Source organism: Ochotona curzoniae, unplaced genomic scaffold (assembly GCF_017591425.1).
Source record: "Ochotona curzoniae isolate NIBS_2020 unplaced genomic scaffold, NIBS_Ocur_1.0 scaffold_1037, whole genome shotgun sequence".
Classification (NCBI taxonomy): Eukaryota; Metazoa; Chordata; class Mammalia; order Lagomorpha; family Ochotonidae; genus Ochotona; species Ochotona curzoniae.
In genome coordinates this window covers 2,667,192-2,691,902 of record NW_024467083.1, presented here as the reverse complement: position 1 = coordinate 2,691,902, position 24,711 = coordinate 2,667,192, and the positions used below count along the sequence as shown (strand labels likewise).

The 24,711-nt window shown below is 38.1% G+C and overlaps 1 protein-coding gene across 2 annotated transcripts; it reads right to left on the bottom strand.

The window, feature by feature from the left end:
• Positions 1–3,320: 3,320 nt before the first annotated feature.
• On the bottom strand, positions 3,321–24,706 carry LOC121168319 (DBIRD complex subunit ZNF326-like). 2 transcript variants are annotated; one of them, XM_040998290.1, is made up of 8 exons: positions 22,361–24,706; positions 19,864–20,062; positions 15,185–15,296; positions 12,530–12,677; positions 10,088–10,187; positions 8,101–8,231; positions 5,840–5,935; positions 3,321–4,423 (listed from the first exon to the last, which is right to left on the bottom strand). In XM_040998290.1, the coding sequence occupies exons 1-8, from the start codon at positions 22,538–22,540 to the stop codon at positions 4,151–4,153; spliced, it is 1,239 nt and encodes a 412-aa protein (XP_040854224.1). In that variant the 5' UTR covers positions 22,541–24,706; the 3' UTR covers positions 3,321–4,150. The 2 variants fall into 2 exon arrangements, with proteins under 2 accessions (XP_040854224.1, XP_040854226.1); XM_040998292.1 differs by lacking the exon at positions 22,361–24,706 and having other exon boundaries at positions 19,876–22,346.
• Positions 24,707–24,711: the final 5 nt, after the last annotated feature.

Below are 24,711 nucleotides of genomic sequence, written 5' to 3'. Positions count from 1 at the left end.
CTTTGAATGCACAGCTGGATTGTTTCCATGTCTTTGCTATTATAGATTGTTCTGCTGCAAATATAGGATTACATATCTCCTTCTCATGTGCAGATTTCACTTCTACTGGGTATATTCCTAGGAGCGGGATAGCTGGGTAATATGGCAGGTTTGTTTGCACTTTTCCAAGCACTATCCATACTGATTTCCACAGTGGTTGTACTAGCCTACACTCCCACCAGCAGTGAAGGAGGATGTCTTTCTCCACACATCCATGCCAGCAGGTGTTGTTAGTTTTACTGGAGTTAGGTGGGACCTCAACATGGTTTTCATTTTTCTCTCTCTGATGACTAGGGATCCTGAGCATCTTTTCACATGTCTGCTAGCCATGTGAATCTGTTCTTTTGAAAAAAATATCTGTTCATTTGCTTTGCCCATTTTGCTACAGGGTTGTTGTTTGTTTTGGTGGGGGTTTTTTTTTTTTTGTCCTTGGGTTTCTGAAGCTCTTTGTAAATCCTGGATATTAGTCCCCTTTCGCTTGTGTAGTGTGCAAAAATTTTCTCCCATTCTGTTGGTTGCTTCTACACTGTGTTTAGTCCATGAGTGTAGTGGGAATTTATGTTTAGGATTTTCTTTCCTTGATCTTTACGTTTCTCCTTCTGTGATGCCTTTCGTCCCTTAACTGATTTAATATAAAGTTGTAGAATGAGGGTTGTAGCAGGAATGTTTTCTGATTGATATGTGCCATCTATGGAATTTCCTGGATCGCAGGGTCTGAATAGATAAGTCCTTCTTTAAGGTGAAATGAATGGCAGAATTATCCTTGGAAACACCCACTTGTCCATTGTAGAATCAAAATCAAAATGGAGCAAGCATGGCTCATTGCCAACCGCAATTTTCTAACTTCTGCTTTTGTAACTGCTGCTTTACTTGCTTGGCTAACAAACTGTACAAGCCTGTAGGCCTAATGGTCAATGCGACTTTTAGTGCCAATGGTCCCAATCCCCATAAATCAAGGCTACTGCCTGCAAGGATGGCGTCCCAGATGGGACCCAGTTTGTGTCACAGACGCTTTGCTTCCTATCCAGCCCTCATCTCTTTCATATCAAATAAAACAAATCTTAAAAAATTAAAGTTTGCTACCTTTCATATTGTTCCTTCCCTTAAATGCTTGTTGTTTCTTGATCGACTCTCAAATCAATCATCTAAGGCTTTTTAGTTTTATTTGAAAGTTAGATTCGGAGAAACAGATCTTCCATCTGCTGATTCACTCCTCAAATGGCTGCAACAGCAGGGACTGAGCTGAACCAAAGCCAGGAACCCAGAGTTTCCTCCGTGTCTCCAGGGCCCAGAGAATTGGGCCAGCCTCCACTGCTTTCCCAGGCAGGCCACTATCAGAGCTGGGTCAGAAATCAAGCCATCAGGACAGAAACCAGCACCTATGTGGGATGCTCGTGCTACTGCCAGAGGCTTAGCCTACCACACTATACTGTCAGCTCCTATTTAGTCACTTGGCGTGAAAAATTCCTAAGGATGGAGGACCAATCAGTAGGAAAAGTGGGAGACTGACAGCAGATTTCTTTGCCTGTCTTCTGTACTTGAGGAATCAAAATCACGTGTGGTATGCAAGTTACCCTTGGAACACTACCATACTTTGGCAACCCCTATATTTACACTCTGCACATATGCTCTTATCTTGACTTTGGCAAACAGCAAGCTGTGTTATGTGCTTTAGCTTTAAGAAATTCTGTGGGCGGCACTGGCAGCACTGGCCTGAGACAGCAAGAACACTGTCTGGCTTGGCAACCAGACAACCCCTCACAACTGCCTCAAAATTGGAGGCAGAGGTTGGCAGCAGGGTGGAGCTGGTAAAGCTGCCGCTTGCAGTGCTGGCACACATATGGGTGCTGGTTTGTGGTCTGCTCCACTGCTGATCCAGATCCTTACTAATGTGCCCAAGAGAACATCAGCAAGTCCCTGGGACCCTGGAACCATGTGGGAAACCCAGAAGCAGCTCTTGATTCCTGGCTTTGGCCTGGCCCAGCCCTGGCTGCTGCAGGAGGTGATCCTTTAATATCATCTCTGCATGGTTGTCAGCTCTTTGTCTCCCTTGCTTTCACCAAGATCTGATTCCTGATTTATAGTTCTATTACAGATTTTTCTTTCTTACCATAACTCCTTATTGTTTCTGTAATTTGGAACTTTAGAATGCAGTGACTGGGATCCAGTAGGCCATTCAGATATGGAACTTTCCTAAGCTGTGCCTTACATTCCTGTAACAAGAGGTGTTTATGGTCTCTCCCATACTCCATGTTGTTTCACACTTTCCTTGTTACCAGAGGGGCCATCTATCACCATCAACAGAACCTCCACCAGATCCTAATTTCTGTTAATTAAAAACACAAGAAAAACCCAAGAAGAATTTGAGCAAGCCTCAAATGGTGACAGGGTCTGCCGAATTTGCCATTGCTACAAATCTTCCTTCCAGGCCCGTAAGTTCCCCCAATTGAGTCTGCCAACTAATCCAGGTATGAGACAAATTGTTATTTTGTGATATTCTGTCCCAGGAACCGGGGCACTTTGCTAACACTATGACTCCATTTACTATACATCAACAGATGTCAAACTGTAATCAAAATCTGCTATACCTGGGGCCAGGGCCATAGGTTAGCCGCTGAAGTTCTCACCTTGAATGCAACAGGATCCCATATGGGCCCTGTTCATGTCCTGGATGCTCTAGCTCCCATCCAGCTCCCTGCTTAAGGCCTGGGAAAGCAGCAGAGGATGCCAAAGCCTTGCTTCTGGTCAGTTCAGCTCTGATCATTGCAGCCACGTGGGGAATGAGCCAGCAGATGGAAGAGCCTTCTCTGTCTCTATAAATCGGCCTCTCCAATAAAAATAAAATCAATTTTTAAAATGATCAACTGCTAATTATATACTCTATTTTGAATACGTAGTTTTATCAACCGTTAATATCAAACACAACTTTAAAAGCAGAGAATTTTTAAAAGTTTACTTGTCGAGTCTAGTCTAAAAAACACACACCTGGCCACGCAGAATGCCTGTACCACACAGCAACGTGTCTGAGTCGGACTCCCCAATCTGGTTCCTGACTCCATTCCCTGCTAATGCAGACCCGTGGGCAGCAGCGATGAGTATTCTACCCAGGTGGGCTGGGGTTATAGCTCCTGCCTTCAGCCCAGCACAGCACAGAATGTTTAGGCTTTTAGGTAGTGAATCAGTTGACAGGGTATCTTCCTCTCATCCGCAAACAAATGAAATTAGTTTTTTAAGGGCTACATTCTACATGACAAAAGAACTAACACAACTGCAAAAAACTCATTTGTATTCAAATGTATTTTCAGGAAGATTTCAAGATTTGACACAGGCACAGAGAAAAGGAACAAATGAAAACAAGTATAAACAAGGCCAGTTTACAGACTGACCTCCATTTGAAATGCTTAAAAAAAATATTTAGCCATAGTTTTAAAAAATATGATGATCAAGAAAATTTCTTCAAGTCTTCGATTATTAATACTTTTGAACTGAATTCATACATTAAGGCAAATCTTGATTTGTAAATAGTCATTTAATTGATGAACTGTTTCATTTAAATTGCTAATCCAGGGAGAAAGTTTTCATAAAAAACATTTTATTGCTACAAAGGGAAACATGGTCACAAAAAGCCTTTAAGCGTATCTTAACGCAAATTACTATTCAATGTCCAATGCAGTAAAAAAATACACAATCAGAGCACAAAATACTTGCCCAATTACTCTCTTCTAGGGTAAGTATTCAAAAAATTAATGCACACTTGAATATTCACTCAAGAGCAGCTTTTAAGTTCAAATGATTAGAACAGATACACTTACAATACATATCTATCATCCTTAACATCAATAAAGTAATAAAAATCAAGCTTAAAAATTATACAAACAATTTATCAGATCTGTTTGGTAACTATAAAAACTAAACTAAAATAGTCTTACCTTCATTTTATTAAACAAATGTCAAACATTTAGAAATTATATAAAACAAATTTTAATGTGTGGAATGCATGCAACATGAATATTAACTCATTTTAAAATATTAAATTCTTACCCTTTTCCATATTAGCACTGAGATTTAAAGCTTTTTTAAATCTAATGCTTTACATTTAATTTTCTTCAAGCTATTCAACAGTGAAGTCAATAGGCTCTTCCTTTGCTTCTTCCCCTCCCTCCACTTCTCCCCCTCCCTCCTCTTCCCACGCTGCCCCCACTGCTCCAACTTCCTCTCCTGTTTCAGCTTCTCCAACATCCTCTGCAGCTTCTGCTTCCTCCACATCCTCTGCTTCTTCCTCCTCTTCATCTTCCTCTTCTACAGGTTCATCAATCTTTTCTTCATCTTCATCATCTCCTTGCTGATCTTGAGAATGGTCTTGAATTTCAAAAGGATTCTCACCCTAAAAACATAAGAAGTAGCTTTTAAAATCGGAACACCTATTTTGCATCCATGGAATTTTAACTTGTTGTACCATGAAAATAATTATTTGAACAGACTCTTCCATTAAATATTTACTGAGTACCTACTTACCTACAATGTAAGTCATGATATTCTACAAACTGGAGGTCTTAAAGTCTATATTTCCTTAACTGAAGTTCTGAAATCATACGTTAAATGGAAATGAAAATCAAGTACCTTGTCTTACCTACCATGCCTTACTTCTAATTAAAAATAAGCAAACAAAAACAGACAAAGAATTAATTCAGTAAACATTAACAGTCACACATTTTAACATTCAAGTTCCACACCTAAAACAAATTTTACATACGTTTGACCATCAGAGAAGATTATAAATGCATTAAGAAATGAAGAGGCAGCAAGGCCTATTAAGAAAGAACTGCAACTGATTTTTATACCATAGGGTGAAGCAGACCGAACGTGTAGGATGAAGCAGAGTAGTAAAGAAAGAACTACTACTGAAGGACTATCCTAAAAGCCCGGAAGAGAAATGTGTTAAAGATGTGGTGCCAGCATTAACAGAGTACAAAAATTGAAATCAGGAAAGGGAATGTAGGTGAATATTAAATATATTTAGAATTAAAGACATCTAAAAGTTTACCAGGCAGCCATGATACAAAGAAAATCCCAAGACTTGTATGCATAAAGCACACAGGAAAAAAATACAAATGGGATAGTTCTGAAGCAGGACTAAAAATGCAAAAAACAGGGCTGAGGATAAAACTGAAAATGTCTACACTTGGGGGCAGAAAAAAAAAAGAGACACTTGGTGTAGGTGGAGAACCAGGAGAGTAAAATACCATCTATCAAAACTGCTTCAAAAAGAAGCTGAAAACAGTGTCATATGATGGAAACAGAGGATTGAAAAATATGTCATTATTAAAGCTGCATAAGGCTTCTTGGAGATTGTTCCACCTATCTGATTTGTTTATGTTTAAAATAATAATGCTCAATTCTTTAAAGACCCTCAGATGTGACAACTGGGTCACTGGCAATTTCAAATAGATGATATAATTGGAAGTCAGATGGCAGCTCTACCCAAGAACTATCCTTACAATTTCCCAAGAAACTCTCAAAATACACTTATGTACTGGTCCCACAATGATTCTAAGCAACATTTTATCTTTTGTCTCTTTATCTCTCCACTGAGAGCCAGAAACACAGCATGAAACAGAGAGCAAGAAATTGCTCTTGCCCAATTTCAACCATTACAGGGAAAAGGTCTTTACTTATAGCAAAGGTACTGAGTAAAATTATTCATGTGATGTATGTGAATATCATAAAGGTTTATTACTACTTATTATTACCATTCAAATATGGCAATACTAACTAAAAATCTTCTGTCCTTAAACCTTACCTTAACAAAACGTTCATAGCGTGCTTTCACTATCGGATTATTTAAAATGCTTGTAGCAGTTAAGACACTCTCTCTTTTTATTTGTTCCTTATAAGCCTATAAAAAAACAAAGCACAATGAGAATAAATTAAAGACATGTCATGATTTTCTAACAAACCAAGGTAAAGAGCGACATAGGTAGATACTGTGACATAATCTAAATCACCAATGGATTAAAACAAGGCACATTCAATAAACTGACCAGCTTTAATTAAAAATATTTAACCCACATACTAAACACTATATAGTATCCCTTTTCACTCTTCTACATTCTCCTCTTCCAATTACTGAAAAAAATTAAAGATTTTTTTTCTATTTGAAAGGCAGATTTACACACACAGAAAGGAAAAAAAAAGATGAGATCCAACATTCATTCCCCAAATAGCTGCAGCTGAACTGAGCTGATACAATCTGGAGCCAGGAGATTCTTTTGGGTCTCCCACATGGGTAGCAGGGGCCCGAGAACTTCAACACTTTCTGCTGCCTTCTCAGACAACTGGCAGAGAGCTAGTGGAGCAAACTGATAAGAACAAGCACTCAACTCACAGGGGATGCTGGAGTTGCAGGAGTGATAGTAGTTTACTGAGTGGGCCACCTGCATCAGTCTCCAATCACTGATTTTCATGTTACCAAAAATACTTTATGCCATAAGTTATTAGTCTTTCTCTAGATTGTTGTTACCACCAGACTCTATGATATAAATACAGCAATATGAAATGTCTGATTGCCAAAAGGTGTCAGACAGGAATTTTAAGACACAAGACTAAAAACAGTACTTAAAGGAGTCATAGGTTAAAATGAGGTTCACTCTATACAAAATATCTATTTCTGCACACTCAATCTGAGAATGTCAATTTGCTTCTCAAACAATTGAATTTTTCAATTCGCTTTTCAAGAGAACAAGTTTCTCGCAACACAAATTTGTATTGTTTAAAACAAATCTGACTACAGCCCGGCAGCCTAGTGGCTCAAGTCCCCGCCTTGCATGCCCAGGACCCCATACGGGCATCAGTTCATGTCCCAGCGGCCCCGCTTCCCATCCAGCCCTGTTTGTGGCCTGGGAACCCAGTCGAGGGCGGCCCAAAACAGTAGGGACCCCGCACCCACATGGCAGACCCCGTAAAGAGGTTTCTGACTCCTGGCTTAAGATCAGCTCAGCTCTGGCCACTGCGGTCACTTAGGGAGTAAACTAGTGAACACAAGATCTTCCTCTCTCTCACTCTTTCTCCCCCCTCTATATCTGACTTTCCAATAATAATAATTTTTTTAAATTGACTAAATAAAATTAGCTAACACAGAAGCAGAAATATATTAATGTAACAGTCCACTACTGCTACAGTGATTTAACAACCACACACAAAACTGGTATCCTATTTGAAAACCAGTGGCTGACTTCAAATCCAGCTACCTAACTAATGCACCTACGAAAGCAGAGGCAGACTGAAAGTTATGTGGGCTCAAGGAACCCCTATGGAAGATCCTGGTGGAGTTCCAGGGTTCCTGGCTTTCACCTGGTCACTGAGGCAATTTGGGGAGTGACAGTCAACAGAAGATCTCTCTGCCTTTTCATCTCTTAGTTGCTATTTCAAATAAATCAATCTTGGGGGTGGAGGTAGTAAAGTATCAGGAATATTCTATTCATCGACTATAACAGTATTAAAACTGATAATTCTAGTTTTCAAGTTTATTTAACCTATTCTGCAAAAAAAAAAAACCCAGTTATAATCAAATGTTTCCTTTTTAACACACACATACTCTAAAAATTATATTGTACCAACTTTAAAAAAAGCAAATGCAAATGTAAAAAGGGCATCATCTCATCCACTCCCCCCACCCTAATCAGTTGTCAACATGGGCATACATCCTTCACAACTACATAAACGTCATCAAAAATTAAATTATTAAAAAGAAGCAAGTAGTACAACAGTTGCCTTCATACCTTAAAAATTACATTAAGAATGACTGTCCATCTTTTTTATAGATATGCAAGCTTAGACAAAGCATCTTAGCTGCTAATCAATACATTTCACTACTAAACAGAAATTCAAAGTCTTGCTCCAGAACCCACAATCCTAGCTTTTGCTCCACATGGTCTGAATATACTTATAATGATTCAAATTTAGGTAAGATTGTTTACTGATAGGCATGAAACAATGGCCTTAGAACAAAAAGAACTGAAAGACAATTCAACAATTTACAACTTAAGACTAATCAATATTTACCTGTTTCCCCTTGATATGATCAGGAGATTTTAAATGCTGCTGGACTGAACTATGTAACGCAGGAATATAGACACTGCAAGCACTGCAATGAACAGTCTCCACTTTCATCATGTGATCATCTGCAGTGACACCTACAAAAAGAATCCAATTATTAGCAGCATGTGCTGGGGTAGGCATTGCGGTGCAATGACTTAAACTTCTGCCCGGGAAGACTACATCCCATATCAGACTGCTAGATCAAGTCCCAACACCATTCTAGGAGGCAGCACGAGTGTCAAGTGCTTGGGCCTCTGACACCCAAAGAATGGACAATTTTTCTCTTTAAAGTTGATGAAAATAAACATTTTGAAAAAAATCAATCATCCTTTAGACCCATATATTCTTATTCATGATAAGATTCAAGGTTTTACTAGTTTCCTTGATTATTCTACCCTTTTTCCCAATAAAGGGTCAGAGAATAGGTGTGAATTTTTCTACCATATCATAAATCTACACAGATATGTTTGAAAATATGTGTAGCTAATCAAATCATAAAGACACAGACATTTTGCCTGAGTGGCTGAGTTCTGACTCCATTCTCAATTCCCACTTCCTGCTAACATGCATAAAGGGAGGTTGCAATTGACAGCCCAAGTAGTTGGGTCCCTAACACCCACCTAGGAGTTTCTAGCCCCTGGCTTTAACCTGATCCAGGCCCAACCATTGCATGTACATACGTTGTGAATTGAATATAGAAGCATATGCCATGCATACACTCTGCCTCTCAAACAAGTATCCTTTAAAATTCTAATGTCTAATTGAAATGTCTTTCTTCATCATGTTATATAAATATGTTCTGTGGCCTATAACTCTATCCTTTCAAAAGTATAAGATAAAAGGAAAGCAAATACTGATTGTTTAGATAAAATAAGAAATTCTGTGATTATAAACATGTACTGTAAAGGAAAGGGGAAAAGGTATCATTCAGATTCATAAAGAATATTCGATTAGTCTGTAGCATCTTGAAAATGTACCACAAAATGATGGCATAATGAAGTTAAGCCACTCATTCTGCAGGAGTGCTGCTTTGAGTCCCCACTGCTCCACTTTCAATCCAACTCCCTGCAAATATGCTCAGGAAAGGAGTAGAAAACGGCCTTAGTTCCCGGGCCCCTCGACCCGATAGGGATCCAAATGGAATTTCAGGCTACTGGCTTTGACTTAGCCAAGCCTTGGCCACTGTAGTCACTTGAAGTGTAAGCCAAAATATGGAAGATCTCTCTTGCTCTATATTGCCCCCTAAGTAAACAAATTTATGGGAAAGGAAAACAAAATAAATCAAGTTCATTATAGGTAAAGATATAAAAATATGAAAAGGAATGAGAGAAAAACAGCACAGCTGGGTATTGCATAGTACTTTAAAAAAACGAAAGGAAGGAAGGAAGGGAGGGAGAGAGGGAAGGAGGAAGGAAGGAAGGAAAGAAGAAAGAAAAAAACAGTTTTCTGTTATGCCTGGGTATTTGAACCCTGACATGTAGTAAGCTCCTAGAGTAAAATCAGGGATAAGAATGGAAGTTAAAAAAAACAACTACCTGGGAAAATATTGCAACTGTCATGAAAATACACAAGGATCTGAAAAAATTAATGCTTAAGAAATAGACTACAAACAGATATAGAGATTTGGTAAATGGTTTTCTTTGTTTCATTACTTTCGCTTTGTCAAATAAAAGCAACTTCATAGCTCAAGAGAAAGACTGAAAACCAGAGTTCAGTATTTTTCACCCAGAGGAAAAGATGATTTTTTCTTTAAACTGAAGTGATGGAGATAAATGGCATGTAGATAAATTTGCAATATGAAAACAGGAAATGGTTCATTTCTAATAAATAATTTTGGGGCTACCGCAAGTGAAATTGTAACATACACCCACAAGGTTTGTCATTTAGATTAACACTTATTAGGAAATATAAACTGTCCAGGTAAATTTATAAAACTTGCTTAAACACTTACCTTCCATAATATCTTTTTCAATTATTCTGATTATTTCTGGTTGACTACTTGCCTGTTGCTTACGAATAGATGTTTTTTTGAATTTATTTACCATACATTCCTAAAAAACAAAACAGAATCCAGTTTCCAACATTCTTATCCTCTGTAAGGCAAAACATGGTCTTGAAGGATCTTAAACCTAGTTGAAGAGATTACTAGAAATTTATCAAAATTATTCCATTTCCAAATTGCATTTTAGGTATACAAAGAAAGACAGCAAAGAAAACTACATTGGGAGAGGCCACTGTCATAGCAATCAAAACACAGTTTAGGAACCCTGCATTTCATGTTAAGTATCTAAATTCAAGTCCCTGCTCTGCTTTCAACTCTTGCTTCCTAGGAACAGACACCTAAAAGGGGGCAGTAATGGATCAAGTAACTGGGTTAATCTATGTGGGAGACGTGGCTTCAGTTCCGGGCTTCAGCACAGACTAGCATAGCTGCTGCAGGAACTTCAGGAGTGAGCCAACAGGTATAAGACACTCATTCATATTCTGTCTGTCTGTCTCTCCATCCACATTTTTTTTTAAAGATTTCTTTTTTTAAATTTTTATTGCAATGTCAGATATACAGAGGAGGAGACAGAGGAAGATCTTCTGTCCAATGATTCACTTCCCAAGTGACTGCAATGGTAGAAGCCAGGAGCCAGGAACTTCCTCCAGGTCTCCCACGTGGGTGCAGGGTGACAAGGCTTTCCCAGGCCACAAGCCGGAAGCTGCATGGGAAGTGGAGCTGCTGCCCATATGGGATCCCAGTGCATTCAAGGTGAGGACTTTAGCCACTAGGCCACCGCACTGGGCCCTCCACTCACATTTATGAATAATTTACATGTCTCTCCCCACTCTCATTTCAATTTTATCATACAATTCCATAGGCTAACACGCACTTTTTAATTGCTTAAAAAAAAAAAAAAGAGCTAGGGCCCCGCACAGTAGCCAAGCAGCTTAAGTCCTCACCTTGAATGTGCCAGGATCCCATATGGGCACTGGTTCTAATCCCAGCAGCTCCACTTCACATCCAGCTCCGTTTTGAGGCCTGGGAAAGCAGTCAAGGACAGCCCAAAGCCTTGGGACCCTGCACCCGCGTGGGAGACCTGGAAGAGGCTCCTGGCTTCTGACCGGCTCAGCACCAACTGTTGGACCCCTTGAGGAATGAATCATCAGAAGGAGGAAATTCCTCCGTCTTCCCTCCTTTGTATATCTGACTTCCAACTTAAAAGGAAGGAAGAAAGAACTATAGGGACCAGCATTGTGGCACAAATGTTTGTGCATGCCACTATCTGAATGCCAGCATCCCATACAGCCTTTGGTACAACTCCCCAATGTTCTGATGTAGCTGCCTGCTAATGCACTTGGGGAGGCAGCAAGGATGACCTCAGTGCTGGCTCAAGTCCTGGTTCTTGGCTTCAGCCTGGCCCACTGCTGGCCACTGTGGCCATTTGATACGTGAACCTGCAGAAGAAGTGTTCTTGCGCTTGTGCTCTTTTCAACCCACCCACACCACTCTTTCAAATAAAACTAACTTTAACAAGAAAAAGCTAGATAAGTCAGAGGACAGCTCAGGGCAGCTGTGTTTTTAAGTCACAAATGATGATTAAAGCCTGTAAGAAACTACAGAAAATATATTTTAAGGGAATTTTATTTAGAAGGTTGAGATTTGAATAATCAGTTATTTCTAACTTGCCAGTAATTTCATCACTTCAGCCAAAATTCAATTATTTACAATTAGCAATCCATCAAGCTCAAGCCCCTGCTTTTGGCATTCCTACTACTTTCTCATTTTTCCAATATATATACTTCTATATTCCTGGCTTCTCCATTATACTGAATCATCTAAGTGTGAATACATTATGTTTCTAATTATTTGATTTGCTGATACTGTGTTTCCAGTACCTGACACAGCATCACTCAGATATCCAATAAACAATGTTAGGCTGATGATCACCTACTGATAATATGGATACTGAACACACACTGGACTTTGAGGATCTCCATTTAAACGACCTCATACTGTCACATTACTGTTCTGAGCCCTGACCTTTCATGGTAAACATGAGTTGGTGTGAGGTACCTACTACCATCCTACCAATACAGTAGATGTTCAATAGATGGTATTTGAATCTACAGCAATAAATGATGGTCAGAAGAATCTATGTGCTGGATATCTATTCCAGAACTGCCATGACAACTGCAAAATGACTAATAAAATAATAAATCCAAATTCGATTATACCAGGATTCACATCTAACTATGGGTTAATTTTGGGGGGGGGGGGGAGAGGGGACAGGGGTTAACTTTTCAGTAATTCTTTAAATAACTAAATTTCTAGAAACACAATGAGACAAGGGAAACTGAAGAAATTCACATCAGATAAAATGCACATCCTTTAGAAAATGCTACTCACATGCAAAAACTCCATAACTACTTTATCAAACTTGGTTTGCTTCTGAATATGATCTAATGTCTCCTGATGTGAAGAACTTTCCAGATGTAGTTCGATGTCTTTTTCTTCAAATGTCCGAAATTTACAAAATGAACATGTGAATGCCATTCTGAAATGAAAATGTTTTTTCTTTGAAAATTATCTTGATTTATAAAAATATACCACTGAAACTACTTTTTACCAACACAAGTGATTTCCTTTCCTCTATTTTTTGATTAACTTCCTTTGGCTGGAAAAGTCATTATTTCACCTTTGTATTTCTGGCCCAGCTTCGAGCTTCTTCTGGGTAAGAAAAATGGGATCAATGCATCTATAAAAACACACTTCTAAACCCAGACCATTAAAAGCAAACCTCGCGATGTTCTCAAATTCCAAAATTCTACAACTTATTTCATTGCTTCATCCTTAAGATTTTCAACCACTAGTGCACCATATATGTATAAAGTCAGGTGGCTCAACAGACAACCACAATTTATTCCTATGGAACTGCTGGGTGATCAAATCCTGCCTCCTGATGAACACTGTAGGTGACTAACAGCTCTAGCATGGAAAAATGCAAATGAGAGGATTACAAAAGCTCAGGGAAATGAAATGGAAGGCAAATTTATTGAGGGTATGTTGTAGCCTAAAAGGTTAAGGCACGTCAAGTACTGGCTACTCCACCTCCAACTGAGCTCCCTGCTAATGTATTGGAGAATGTCCCAAGTGCTTGGACCCATGTACCCAGTTGGGAGAGCTGGAGGAAATTCCTGGCTCCTAGTTTAAGCCTGGCCCAGTTTTGGACAACTCAGCCATTAGGGAGATGAACTAGGAAATGGAAGGGATCTCTCTCTTCCTCATGCTAACTCTTTGAAATAAATAAATCTTTTTAAAAAGGTAACTTTATTCTGGAACAAAAAAACGTTTACATCTATGTATATCGCAAGACCGAGTGAGAGTATCTTAAAGATTTCCTTATTTTTATGGAAAGGCAGATATAGAGAGAGGGAGAGACAGATTTTCTGTTCACTGGTTCACTCCCCAAGTGGCCGAATTGGCCAGAACTGAGTCCATCCAAAGTCAAGAACTTCTTCTGGGTCTCCCAAGTGGGTGCAGGGTGCCAAGACTTTAGCACATCCTCCACTGCTTTCCCAGGCCACAAGTAGGGAGCTGGATGGGAACTGGAGCAGCTGGGACACGAACTAGTGCCCATGCGAGACCTCAGTACATGCAAGGCAAGGATTTAGCCACCAGGCTACTGTGCTGGGCCTGAGAATATCTTAATTTAATTTGGAAGAAAACTCATACACTTTAAAAGCTCTTCATCAAACATCTGCAGTTGTAGCAATCAGGGGAGCTATCCAGAAGATGGGACAGCTGCCTCTATCTCTGGCAACTTTATTTCTGTCGATTCTTGCCTTTCAAATCAGTAAGACAGTTTCATCTACCTATATATTTTTATTCAAGCACTTAAATCTTTTCACACTGAACAAACAATTCTTAGAGAGTAAACATGTATTTGAATGGAAGAAAAAATAAGTTTTTATTAGTATTCTTTTCGCTACACAGCTTACATTTTACCTAACAGACTTCAACAAATTCATACAAAATGGAATCAAAAGATTAAACTGCGATGCAAAATTCTGAAATCATATAAAAAATGTTCAAAAGTTCCTAACATGCATTTTACCAAAAAATTTTCTCATGGATCTCAATATTTTTGTATTAGAGCTTATCTTTAATTTCATCTTCCATGACCTTTATGAAGCAACCTTAAAAGTACTTTTCAGGTTTGCCTGAATATTCCCTATTATTTCTGGGGCTGGCAGTGTAGCAAACACATTAAACCTCTGCCTGCAATTCTAGGCTCTCTTAGCAGTTCAAGTTCCAAATGCTCTATTTTGGTTCAAGATCCCTGCTACTGCACATAAGAAAACAGTGGAAGATGGCCCCATAACCATATGAGAATCCTAGAAGCTCCAGCCACCTGGCTGCAATTGGCCCAGTCCTTACCATTGAGGCCATGGTGAGAGTGATACATATTTCTTTTTAAGAACACCATATGGCCCGGCTGCTGGCCTACTGGCTAAAGTCCTCGCCTTCAATGTGCCAGGATCCCATATGGGCGCCGGTTCTAATCCCAGCCGCTCCACTTCCCATCCAGCTCCCTGCTTGTGGCCTGGGAAAGCAGTTGAGGATGGCCCAAAGCTTTGGGACCCTGCACTAGTGTGGGATACCCAGAAGAGGTTCCTGGTTCCCGGCTTCAGATTGGCGCAATACTGGCTGTTGCAGTCACTTGTGGAGTGAATCATCGGATGGAAGATCTTCCTCTGTCTCTCCTCCTCTCTGTATATCTGACTTTCCAATAAATAAATAAATCTTTAAAAAAAAAAAAAGAACACCATAGTCTGGATACTTTCTATTGTTACTACCATTCTGAATATATCTTTTTTCTTATGGTTTCTAAAGAGTAATTATATATAAACATCAAAAATGAAAAGTGCTCCCAACATTTTCTTTCAATTCTTTTTTCACTTGACCCTTACAAATCTTTTCAGTTTCCAACTAAAGAATTTGCTTGTTGGCAGGGAGTTATTTTTTAATAAGCCCAATATTCTGATTCCAGTTAGCACAAACCTGTATCCATCTCCATATTTCTCACTGTTTTTTTCTCTTCGGCGCCTTTGCTTCTCTCGTCGAGCCTCAATTCGTCGTTTTTCTTCTTCTTCGTTTTTAGGATCAGTTTTTGCTAGGATATCAGACAAAGGGGGCACAGCTAAAAACCAATTTTCCATTCTTGTCTTCAAAGCAACAAGTTCATGAAGTACAGGCATTAAAAAACTCCACTTAATGAGCATAGCTAAATTTTACTCATCAGAAAAACAAGTTAAAAAGAGTTTGAAACTATCCACTGTATTTCTGAACCATTACTGAAAAGACCTCATTTGAATATTGAGAATTTTGTTGTATTTCTTTTACTTGGTCATTGTTCTTTAAACCTACTCATTTTTCTCTTATCCTTATTCTAAACAGTAAGATCTACCATTGAAAATCATCCTGAATACATACACTTTAAGAAACATTCAAGTAACTTGACCTTGCAAGAAGGGCAAAGGCTTAGCCTAGCAGCTAAGACCCAAGTAAGAGTGTGCAATCATTAACATTATGCAGTTCCACAAATTTCAACACTCCAAATAAAGCCCCATGACCACTAAGCAAGTGGCCACACTCCTAAAACTCTCCAAAGTACTATTCCTATGGATTTGAAGATTCTAGCTATTTCATACAAACAGAATGATACAGTCTGCTGCCTTTTTTGGATAGCTTGTTTTTACAGTTCATTCATGTTGTACCATGTCATCAGCACTCCCTTTTCAGACCGAATGCAGTTCTCATCTCTTAACATTTTCTTTTTAACTGAAATCCGTAGAGATCTCCACATGCCAGTGCACATCCAAAATGTACAGCTGGCAGGGATGGCTCAGGCTCCAGTCTGAATTCCAGCTTGCTACAGGGAGGCAGCAGGCCATTGGCCAAGCAGTTGGATCCCTTGGAGAACTGAACTGAGTTCCTGGCTCCTAGTTTCAGGCTTCTCTAACCCTGGCTGTTGTGAGCATTTGGGGAGTAAACTAGAGAACAGGACATTCATTCTCTTTCTCCTCCATAGCTTCCAAATAAAGACAATGGACAAAACTAAAGGAATAGTGTAATTTGGTTCTGAACTTTTTCCAAGAAGCTTTGTTGATACAATTCACACACTACAAAATTTACCCAGTTAAAGTGTGCCATGTGGGGCTTACACTTGCAACTCTGATATCCTATGTAGGCATTGGTTCAAGTACTATACCTCCCACCCAGCTTCCTGCTAATGCACCTGAGAAAGCAGCAGAAAATGGCCCAAAGCTTTGGGCCCCTGCACCCACACAGGAGACCTGAAAGAAGTCCTAGCACCCAGCTCTGGACTGGCTCACCTCTGGCCATTTTGGCCATCTAGGGAGTGACCAACAGGTGGAAGATCTTTGTTTCTTCTTCTATCTGTAACTCTGCTTTCCAATAAAAATAAATCTAAAAATAAAAATAATCCAATGGTTTCATATGTATTTATTTATGTCCCTCACAATTTTAGAAATTTTCTTTTTACTAAATAAGTTTTTATTTATTTGACAGAGTTAGAGAGAGGCAAATGTTGTTTTATCTACCAGTTCACTTTCCAAATGGCAACGGGGTCAGGTCAACTTCATGAATCAAGACAGTCTTCTGGCTCTCCCACATGGGTGCAGGGGCCCAAGCACTTGGGTTGTCCTCTGCTGATTTCCCAGGTACATTATTAGCAGGGAGCTGGATGGAAAGTGAACAGCCAGGATTCAAACCCGCATCCATATAGGATGTACAGGTTACAGAAAGCAGTTTAACTAACTGTATCACAACTCTGGCCTTTAATTTTAGAAATTTTCATCACTTCAAGTAAAACTAGGTATTTTTTCTGTGATTTTTGTCAGGATCCCATAATATTTAGCCAAGAGCCCAAAGAATCATTAATCCATTTGCTGTCTCTGGATTTTCCTATTCTGTACTTCCACATGAATAGAATTACAAAAATATGATCTTTTAAAGATATATTCATTCTTCCATCTGCTGGTTCACCTTCCAAACGGCCACAATGGCCAGAGAAGAGTTGATGGAGGCCAAAAGCCAGGAGCTGCTTCCAGGTCTCCCACGCTTCGGGCCACACCCTCTGCTGCTTTCCCAGGCTATCAGCAAGGAGCTGGATGGGGAGTAGAACACCCAGGACATGAACCAGTGACCATGTGGGACGCTGGCACGTGCAGGCAGATTATCAATTGGTTCCAAATATATGAACTTTCGTAATTGCTTTAATTCAGTACAGTCTTCCAGATTCATTTTTGTTATCAGCATCTTACTACATTTTGTTAACCAAACAATATTCCATTGTATAGACATGCCATATTGTTTATCTATTCATCCCTTCATGGACATTTGAGTTGTTTCTACCCTTCAACTACCATAAATGATGTTAAACATCCACATATACATTTTAGTGTGAACCTGTGTTTCATTTTTCTTGGGTATAACAAATATTATAGGTCAAATGGCAATTCTAATAGCTTAAGGAGTTGCAAAGCTGTTTTCCAAAGTGGCTGTTCAACTTCATATTTCCCTAGCAGTGCACTAAGGTTATGTTTTCTCCCCTTGCTAGGGTTTCTTATTTCTAGACAATATGAAGACATACTTGATAACAGTTGATTTATATTTCTCAGCTGTACAAGTCTGAACATGATTTGGCCAACAAATTCATTTAGATGTTTAAACCTCAAACCCACACAAAGACCCTAATTAGTATTTAATGCAATTAAGATCTACAAGAGGGTGAGTATAGTGGAAGGTCTTTAGCTCAGCCCATTTGTGTCTTTGGAAGGTAGTTCCTTTAAGATTTTTGGTTATAAAATCCTAGATGGGTACAGCCACTGTCCCTGCTTCCTGGCTCATATGATCCATCCTTTCTTTGCACCTACATCACAACCACCATCCACTACCATCACATGGGTGAAGCCAATGGGCCACTAATCTAGAGACACTGAACAATCAAAACTGTGAGCTTCATAAATCTTTTCTGCTAGAAAATTGACTCATGTGTATCACTGCAGTAATGAAAAGCTACACATTGATAACTAACTACTGAGCACTAGATCATGTGTTCACTGGCCACTTTTATAACCCTTTGGGAGAAATAGCGATTCACATTATTTTTCCTAATTAGGTTATGTATTTCATTAGGTTGATTGAATGAGCTTTCAATACATTCTAGATACAAGTTACATCTGAGACGTGATTGGCAACTATTTTCTTTAGTGTGTATTCTTTTTCTTAATGGTATTCTTTGAAGCAGTGTTAATTTTGATTAAGTACTATTTATTTTTCCATTTTTTGCTCATGCTTTTCATGTCATGACTTGCTCCGTTGCTCCGTTTTCCTCAAAGAGCATCGTGTCTGCAGCTCATGCATTTTAGCCTTTGCATGTAGCTATCCAACTATCCCCACACTACCTGTTGAATATTCTTTATCCGTTGAAAAGTCTTTGACATCTTGTTAAAAATTGATCGTAGATGTCTGGGCTTATTTTTGGACCCTCGATTCTAGTCCACCAATTCATGCCTGTCCTTGTGTCAACAGTCTTCACTACTCTTGCTTTACAACAAATTCTGAAGCTTGAAGTACAACTCCATCTACTTTTGTCTTTTTAAAGATTATTTTGGCTATGCCAAGGATCTTATACTTCCCTAAGAATTTTGGAATCAGCAAGAAATTGGCAAGAATTGATAGGTATTACACTGAATCTGTAAACGAGCTTAGGAAACACCGTCATTTTTACAGCATCAATATGCTATTCTGTGAAGATTTGCTAATTTCTTTCCACATCTTATAATTTTCAAGTATAATTTTACCTTCTCTTGTTAAGTGCAAGCCCTTGTATTACCATCTTTCTGATGCCATCATAAATGAAACTTTTTATGCTCATTTTCAGATTCTAGATTTTTAGTACAAAATAAATTATTATCTCTAGATTTTGTCCAGAAAATTAAAAAGCAAATTAATTTCCTAGAACAGTTTCCCAAGTATCAGGAATCATGAAACTTCTCTTTGTCCCAATACAGATTTTATGACCAATCACATCTTCAACAATATGTATAATATCATCTAACAGCCAAAAAAGGGGATCTGAATCAAGATCATGAGTTAGGCCTTTTGAAAAATTAAGATGCTGTGGCACTACCACACAGCATTCAAGGAAAAAGAATGGAGCACCACATGTGAATTTAAAAGTACCTTTGAGTACTAATGAATGACGAATCACAGTGTCGGGGGTGGGGGGGTGGGCAGGGGACTGTTTGACATAGCAGCTAAAACACCAATTAACATGCCTGCATCCCATACTGAAGATTCTGGATTGAATGTGATGCTTACTTCCTGACTCTACCATCCTGCTAACGTGGACCTTAAAAGGCAGCAGTGATGGCCAAGAAACTGGGTTCCCAGATATTTAGCCTGGCCCAGTCAAACCATTGTGGTCACTTTAAAAGTTAGTCAAGCAAATGAAAGGCCACTTGTACTCATCTCAACAAACTGTTTTCTAAAATAATGAAGTCATCCAATATATATTATTAGTAATGACAGGCAGATTTTCTGAAGTTGTAATCATTATGCAATTTTTCTATGCATACATAAAATCTAAAAGCACTAAATTTAACAAAACAAAAATTCTACCCAGGAAACAGTAATTTCTTTCCTTTACTTACTAAGCGACTTACTGAGATTTGCCTTCTCCATCGGCTTTGCTAGCTTGGCTTTCTTGATAAAGGTTCCTCCGGGTTTATTAAATGGCTGTACTATTTTTCTCTTTATTCCTCTTGCAGCAGCAACTGTCATATTGGTGGGTTTGTTTTGATAGTCAACAACAATTCCGGGTCTAGGAATGTTTCCAAAATCACCCATATGCTGTAAATTTGTGAAATCAAGAAATATTAACATATTGTCCAAAGATGTGAATTCACACAAAATGTTCACGGTAACTAGTAATTAACTGTCACTTGAAAATTCTCTGGAATATAACTAAATTGTACATGTTCACTCTGAACACACAATGAAAAAATGTTGTGAATTATAACATGAACTCAAATCCAGTGAATTGATATTTTTATTGCCAGTGGAACAAATATGAATATTTCCTAATTTTTTTATTTTTACATTTCAAAAATACTTGAGATGATAAACAACATATGTGCCTGTCAGAATATTACCACTTGTACAACTCACTGACAACTCCTCTTCAGAGTTCCTAATTGAGGTTTTCCCATGAAAAGACCTTAAAAGAAATCTTTATTTTACTAAAAACTGGCTGAGAACTAATGTATACAAAGACCATATTTGTAGTTTGATATAAAAAAAAGATCCAGATATCATTTAGAATGTCTCCCTGTTGAAAAAGGGAATGAGAAGGCGAGATGGAACATTAGCATGAAATAGGAGAGTTAAAGCATAACCATGCATCAACTTCCAAGACACACTTCAGATCAAGAATTGCATCTGACGTTCCATTCACATTCTTACCTACAGAGAAATATTCTGACCCAGAAGCACAACAAGCCAAAGTTTAGAGGCGAAGAGTCATGCAACCGAACGACTCTTTGTGTCCCTTGCTTTCCTCTCAATAACAAAACCCACTACACCAAGAGGCTACATGTCCATAGAAATTTATCTTGCTAATCTTTTATAAGATTGAGGAATAATCTGAAGAGAAGGACCCAATGGGAATTGTACAAGTGAAGATTAAAAATGAAGGTCCTACAGGTTCATCTACTGCAGTATCAGAAGGAGAGAAAGAACATCCATTCAGAATAGAATGGTAGTATAGGAAACCATGTTTTACTGTCATGAAAACAAAAGTGATATTTGAAGTCTCATTAAGAAAAAGTCCTTTGCCTAAAAATAACACAGAGGATAATGTGTAGTGTATTCCAAATTTTCAAACTGGAGTGGATCATCAGTTTCCAAACCCAAAGCCTATTCCCCCAACTAGTTTCAATCAACCTACAATCATGAAGCCTGGTGGAAAAGCAACATTTCAGTTGCTTTCATTTGTACACTATGCTTAGGAATGCCTATCCAGCCTAGATTTCAATAAATTAGTGTTTCCAGGTAATTTTAAAAGTCATAGCAGAAAAATCCTCACTACTTATCCATTAAAGGTGCAATGCATTTCATACAAGAATAACTGTTAATGCAAAATTTCTATACAAGTATTGACAACTACACTGGTATAGCAAAGGTTAATGAGTCAAAAACATGTATTCTACCACATTGCTTAACAAAAGTATTTTCCTTGGCAGAGAATATTATGAGCAACTAATTTTAAAATCTTATAGCCATAATACAATAATTTTCAAGTGATCAAACTACATCATAACCCCACGATCTATATACAATTACCAGCTAAAATTTCCCATCAACCAAGCTATCTAGAAACCTAAAGCATAATCTTTACACTCTTTATCTGAAATGAAGCACCTGAGGACTCATATATATACTCATTTTGGCAACAATTTACAAACTACTAATTCCTAGGAAGGAACCATAAACTATCTCTCCAAAAAGGAAATCACTGCAAGAGTAAAGCTAGTGACGTATGGAAAAATGAAAGAACAATAGGACATACTTTAAAGAGAGTGAATTGGGAAAAATTATACTGACCAAAACCCATTCTACAATCTATTAAGCACATCAACTCCCTCGCCACAGAAACATAGCTAGGTTATCCTGTTCTAACACCAACTTGTGTTTAATGTGAAACAGGGAGCTATGAAGAAATTCTACATGCTGGCATTGGCAGCAAAGTATAAGCGTTTTATCATACATTGCACCTTTAACCTACTCAAAAACTCTAAAAGGGTTCAGTTACCTTGTACAATAATTCAAAACTGTCCCACTAGCAAAACTGCTAGTGTTTACAAGGAAAAATGCAACTCCTTTTAACCCCTTTTAGACCAAACCTAATATCCTCACCTTTTTTAAAAAAGGGAGCTTTGGCACAATTTTATCAACAATTATCTTAAACTGCCACTTACTAGGGTGCTGGAAAAACTTACAGTGAACCTAAAAATTATGTTTATGAGTCAGCTTTTGCTTAAAATACACTGGGATCAACAGTGTTTATGCTAGTTTAAAAAAAACATGGTCTTGAAAGGGTTTAAAAGAGTGACTAGTGAAAAGAATCTGAAAAGATTCTGTTGTACTTACTCCTCGGCCTCGGCCTCTGCCTGTTGATGGTCCTCCAAAAGCATCATAGTTTCTGCTTCCAAACGTACTTTCAGGATAAGCAGGCGTTCCTCTCCCCCGAGAGCCTACAGGTGCAGGCTTCATATGGGGTGAAGAAAAACTGCTGTAGGAAGAGTAATCCTCTCTTCCTCTGTCCTCCATAAACCCAGGCCTCAATTTTGAACGGGAGTAAGGTGCTTCCCAGCTAGACCCGCCCTGGTTTCTACCTCCGAAAGAGTCAAGGCTATTCCGGTAGGAGCTCTCAAATCGACCACCATAACTACCTCCGAAGCGGCTTTGTTCGGGTTCATTAAAACCATAGCCAGATCTGTACAGATCTCGCCCACCCAGAGAAGACCTGGAGTCGTAAGACTCATAAGGTCCAAACCTGGAAAAGTTGCACAGTGAGGGAAAAAACAAAAGTAAGCTTACTAATGTTAGACAATTCAAAAGACAAATTATAAGATGACATTTATCAACTAAAATTCATTTATATCATACTGGTTTATACAGTTCTAATTTTGTTCACACTTGATTAGGGCTGGGCACTTCAGCATGAGACCAGACAGAAAGCTATCTGAGTCAGTTTCTAAACAGAAATTGAGTTTTATAAGCCTCAGGTTAAAAATCTGCTTGTTAGCAGCTCTTATTTTATTAAGATTTGACTGTCATAATCTATGCCCAGCCCTAGTCTTGAAAAGGGTTCATTTGCTAAAGTTCACAAACTACTCAAACTCTTTGAATTAATTGCTAACAGTGAAAATAACAAAGCATTTACAGTATTTTGGCTTTCAGCTGGAACTCAAATTGAAGACTACACAGATGTAGGCTAATTTGTGATACAGAGATCCATTTGCACCTCAATAATCTATATCACAAAACTGCTTCATTGTGTCTGTCAGTCAAAATTTATGAAGTTATCTCTAATTACACCAAACTTCAGCCAGTGTCAATAATCAATCTTAACTTTTTACTTATAGACTAGCAAATCTAAGAGGATAAACACATCAAACAGAACATAAAAGATCACCAATGCATACCCTTTGCATATGAATTTTCAAGGCAGATGAAAACATATTTTGTAATATCTCTACTTTAGAAAAACCGTTTCCTGTCAGGAAACGATCATATAAACTACTCTACAGAAGGAGAACACAGTCTCCTCAAGAAGAAATAAATTATCTTACTTCTCACAAACCCAAAACAAGGATTGCAAAAGTCAATATCTTGTAACAATATTATATACAGCCCACAATTACAAATCATAACATCTACAGAAATAGTTTATGCATATCACATGTACAATGTTACAGAGCAGTAACTGATAAAATATTTACAAGTCACATTATTTCAATCATTTATAAAAAGAAGATATTTAGTTCTAAACCATAGCAACCATACTGACTACATGTTTCAAAATTTCTATCATAGAAGCAAAACTGATATAACTATTTTCCTTTATATTTCTCTACCAAGAATTTTAATGGCAGGCATACTTAAAAAAAAAAAAACGAAAGCATCATTCAAGCCATTATTAAGGAATCCAGATCCTTCAATTTTATGAAGAAGGATAAGTTTCAAATGTCTCCTATCTAGCACTACTTATGTTCAATAGGAATCTCTGTGCATCAAAAAGCAGGCCCCCTTTTCTGGACATACGGTCAATCCGAAAGCCTAAAATTAAGTAGGTTTAAGCTGACATAGTATCAAAAATGAACTATAAAAAGAATGGAGACTTAGTCAAAAGGGTTGTATCCATAACCTTGAATCAATGCTCCTTCCTTAGAGCACAGTATTTTGGGTTAAGAACCAATTGTCAATAAATAACCTTGGGCATGATTTAAAGAACGTTTTTATAGGCTCTTTCAACTTATTTAAAATTAAAAGACTCTCTTAAATGTTTCTTAGAAACACTGCTTGACTGGTTCATTTAAATCCACTCTAGTTGACTGCTTTCGTTGCCTTATGCAACACTCATATTAGGAAAAAAAATTTAAGTGACCTATACAAAGAATTATTTCCAATAAAATACTTTTAGGTAATTTGTTGTGGACAATTTTATCAAAAAGGAGTTAAATCAAAAGTAAAAAAAAAATGTTCACTGGTAAAATTTTAGTCTTACTGCAATGAAATGACAACAGCTACCATGAGCTTTCCTAAAATGTCTGCCAATGACCACAAGATAACATTTTTATACCCATTAATTAGCATCTTTAAAGGTTTACAGTAATTATTCAGCACTAAACAGTGAAGCTCAAGTATAACATATCCTAAATAATTCTTAAATATATCCAGAATCTTAGTTATTTAATTATTTGGCCAAGTGATGAAGC

Excerpts from the sequence above, each read along its gene's own strand:
- LOC121168319 (XM_040998290.1), bottom strand. The coding sequence starts at position 22,540 with ATGGAGGACAGAGGAAGAGAGGATTACTCTTCCTACAGCAGTTTTTCT. Across the intron at positions 10,188-12,529 it reads TAGTTATGGAGTTTTTGCAT|GAATGTATGGTAAATAAATT; the intron begins GTGAGTAGCATT and ends TTTGTTTTTTAG. Across the intron at positions 5,936-8,100 it reads ATCATATCAAGGGGAAACAG|GCTTATAAGGAACAAATAAA; the intron begins GTAAATATTGAT and ends GTTTTTTTATAG.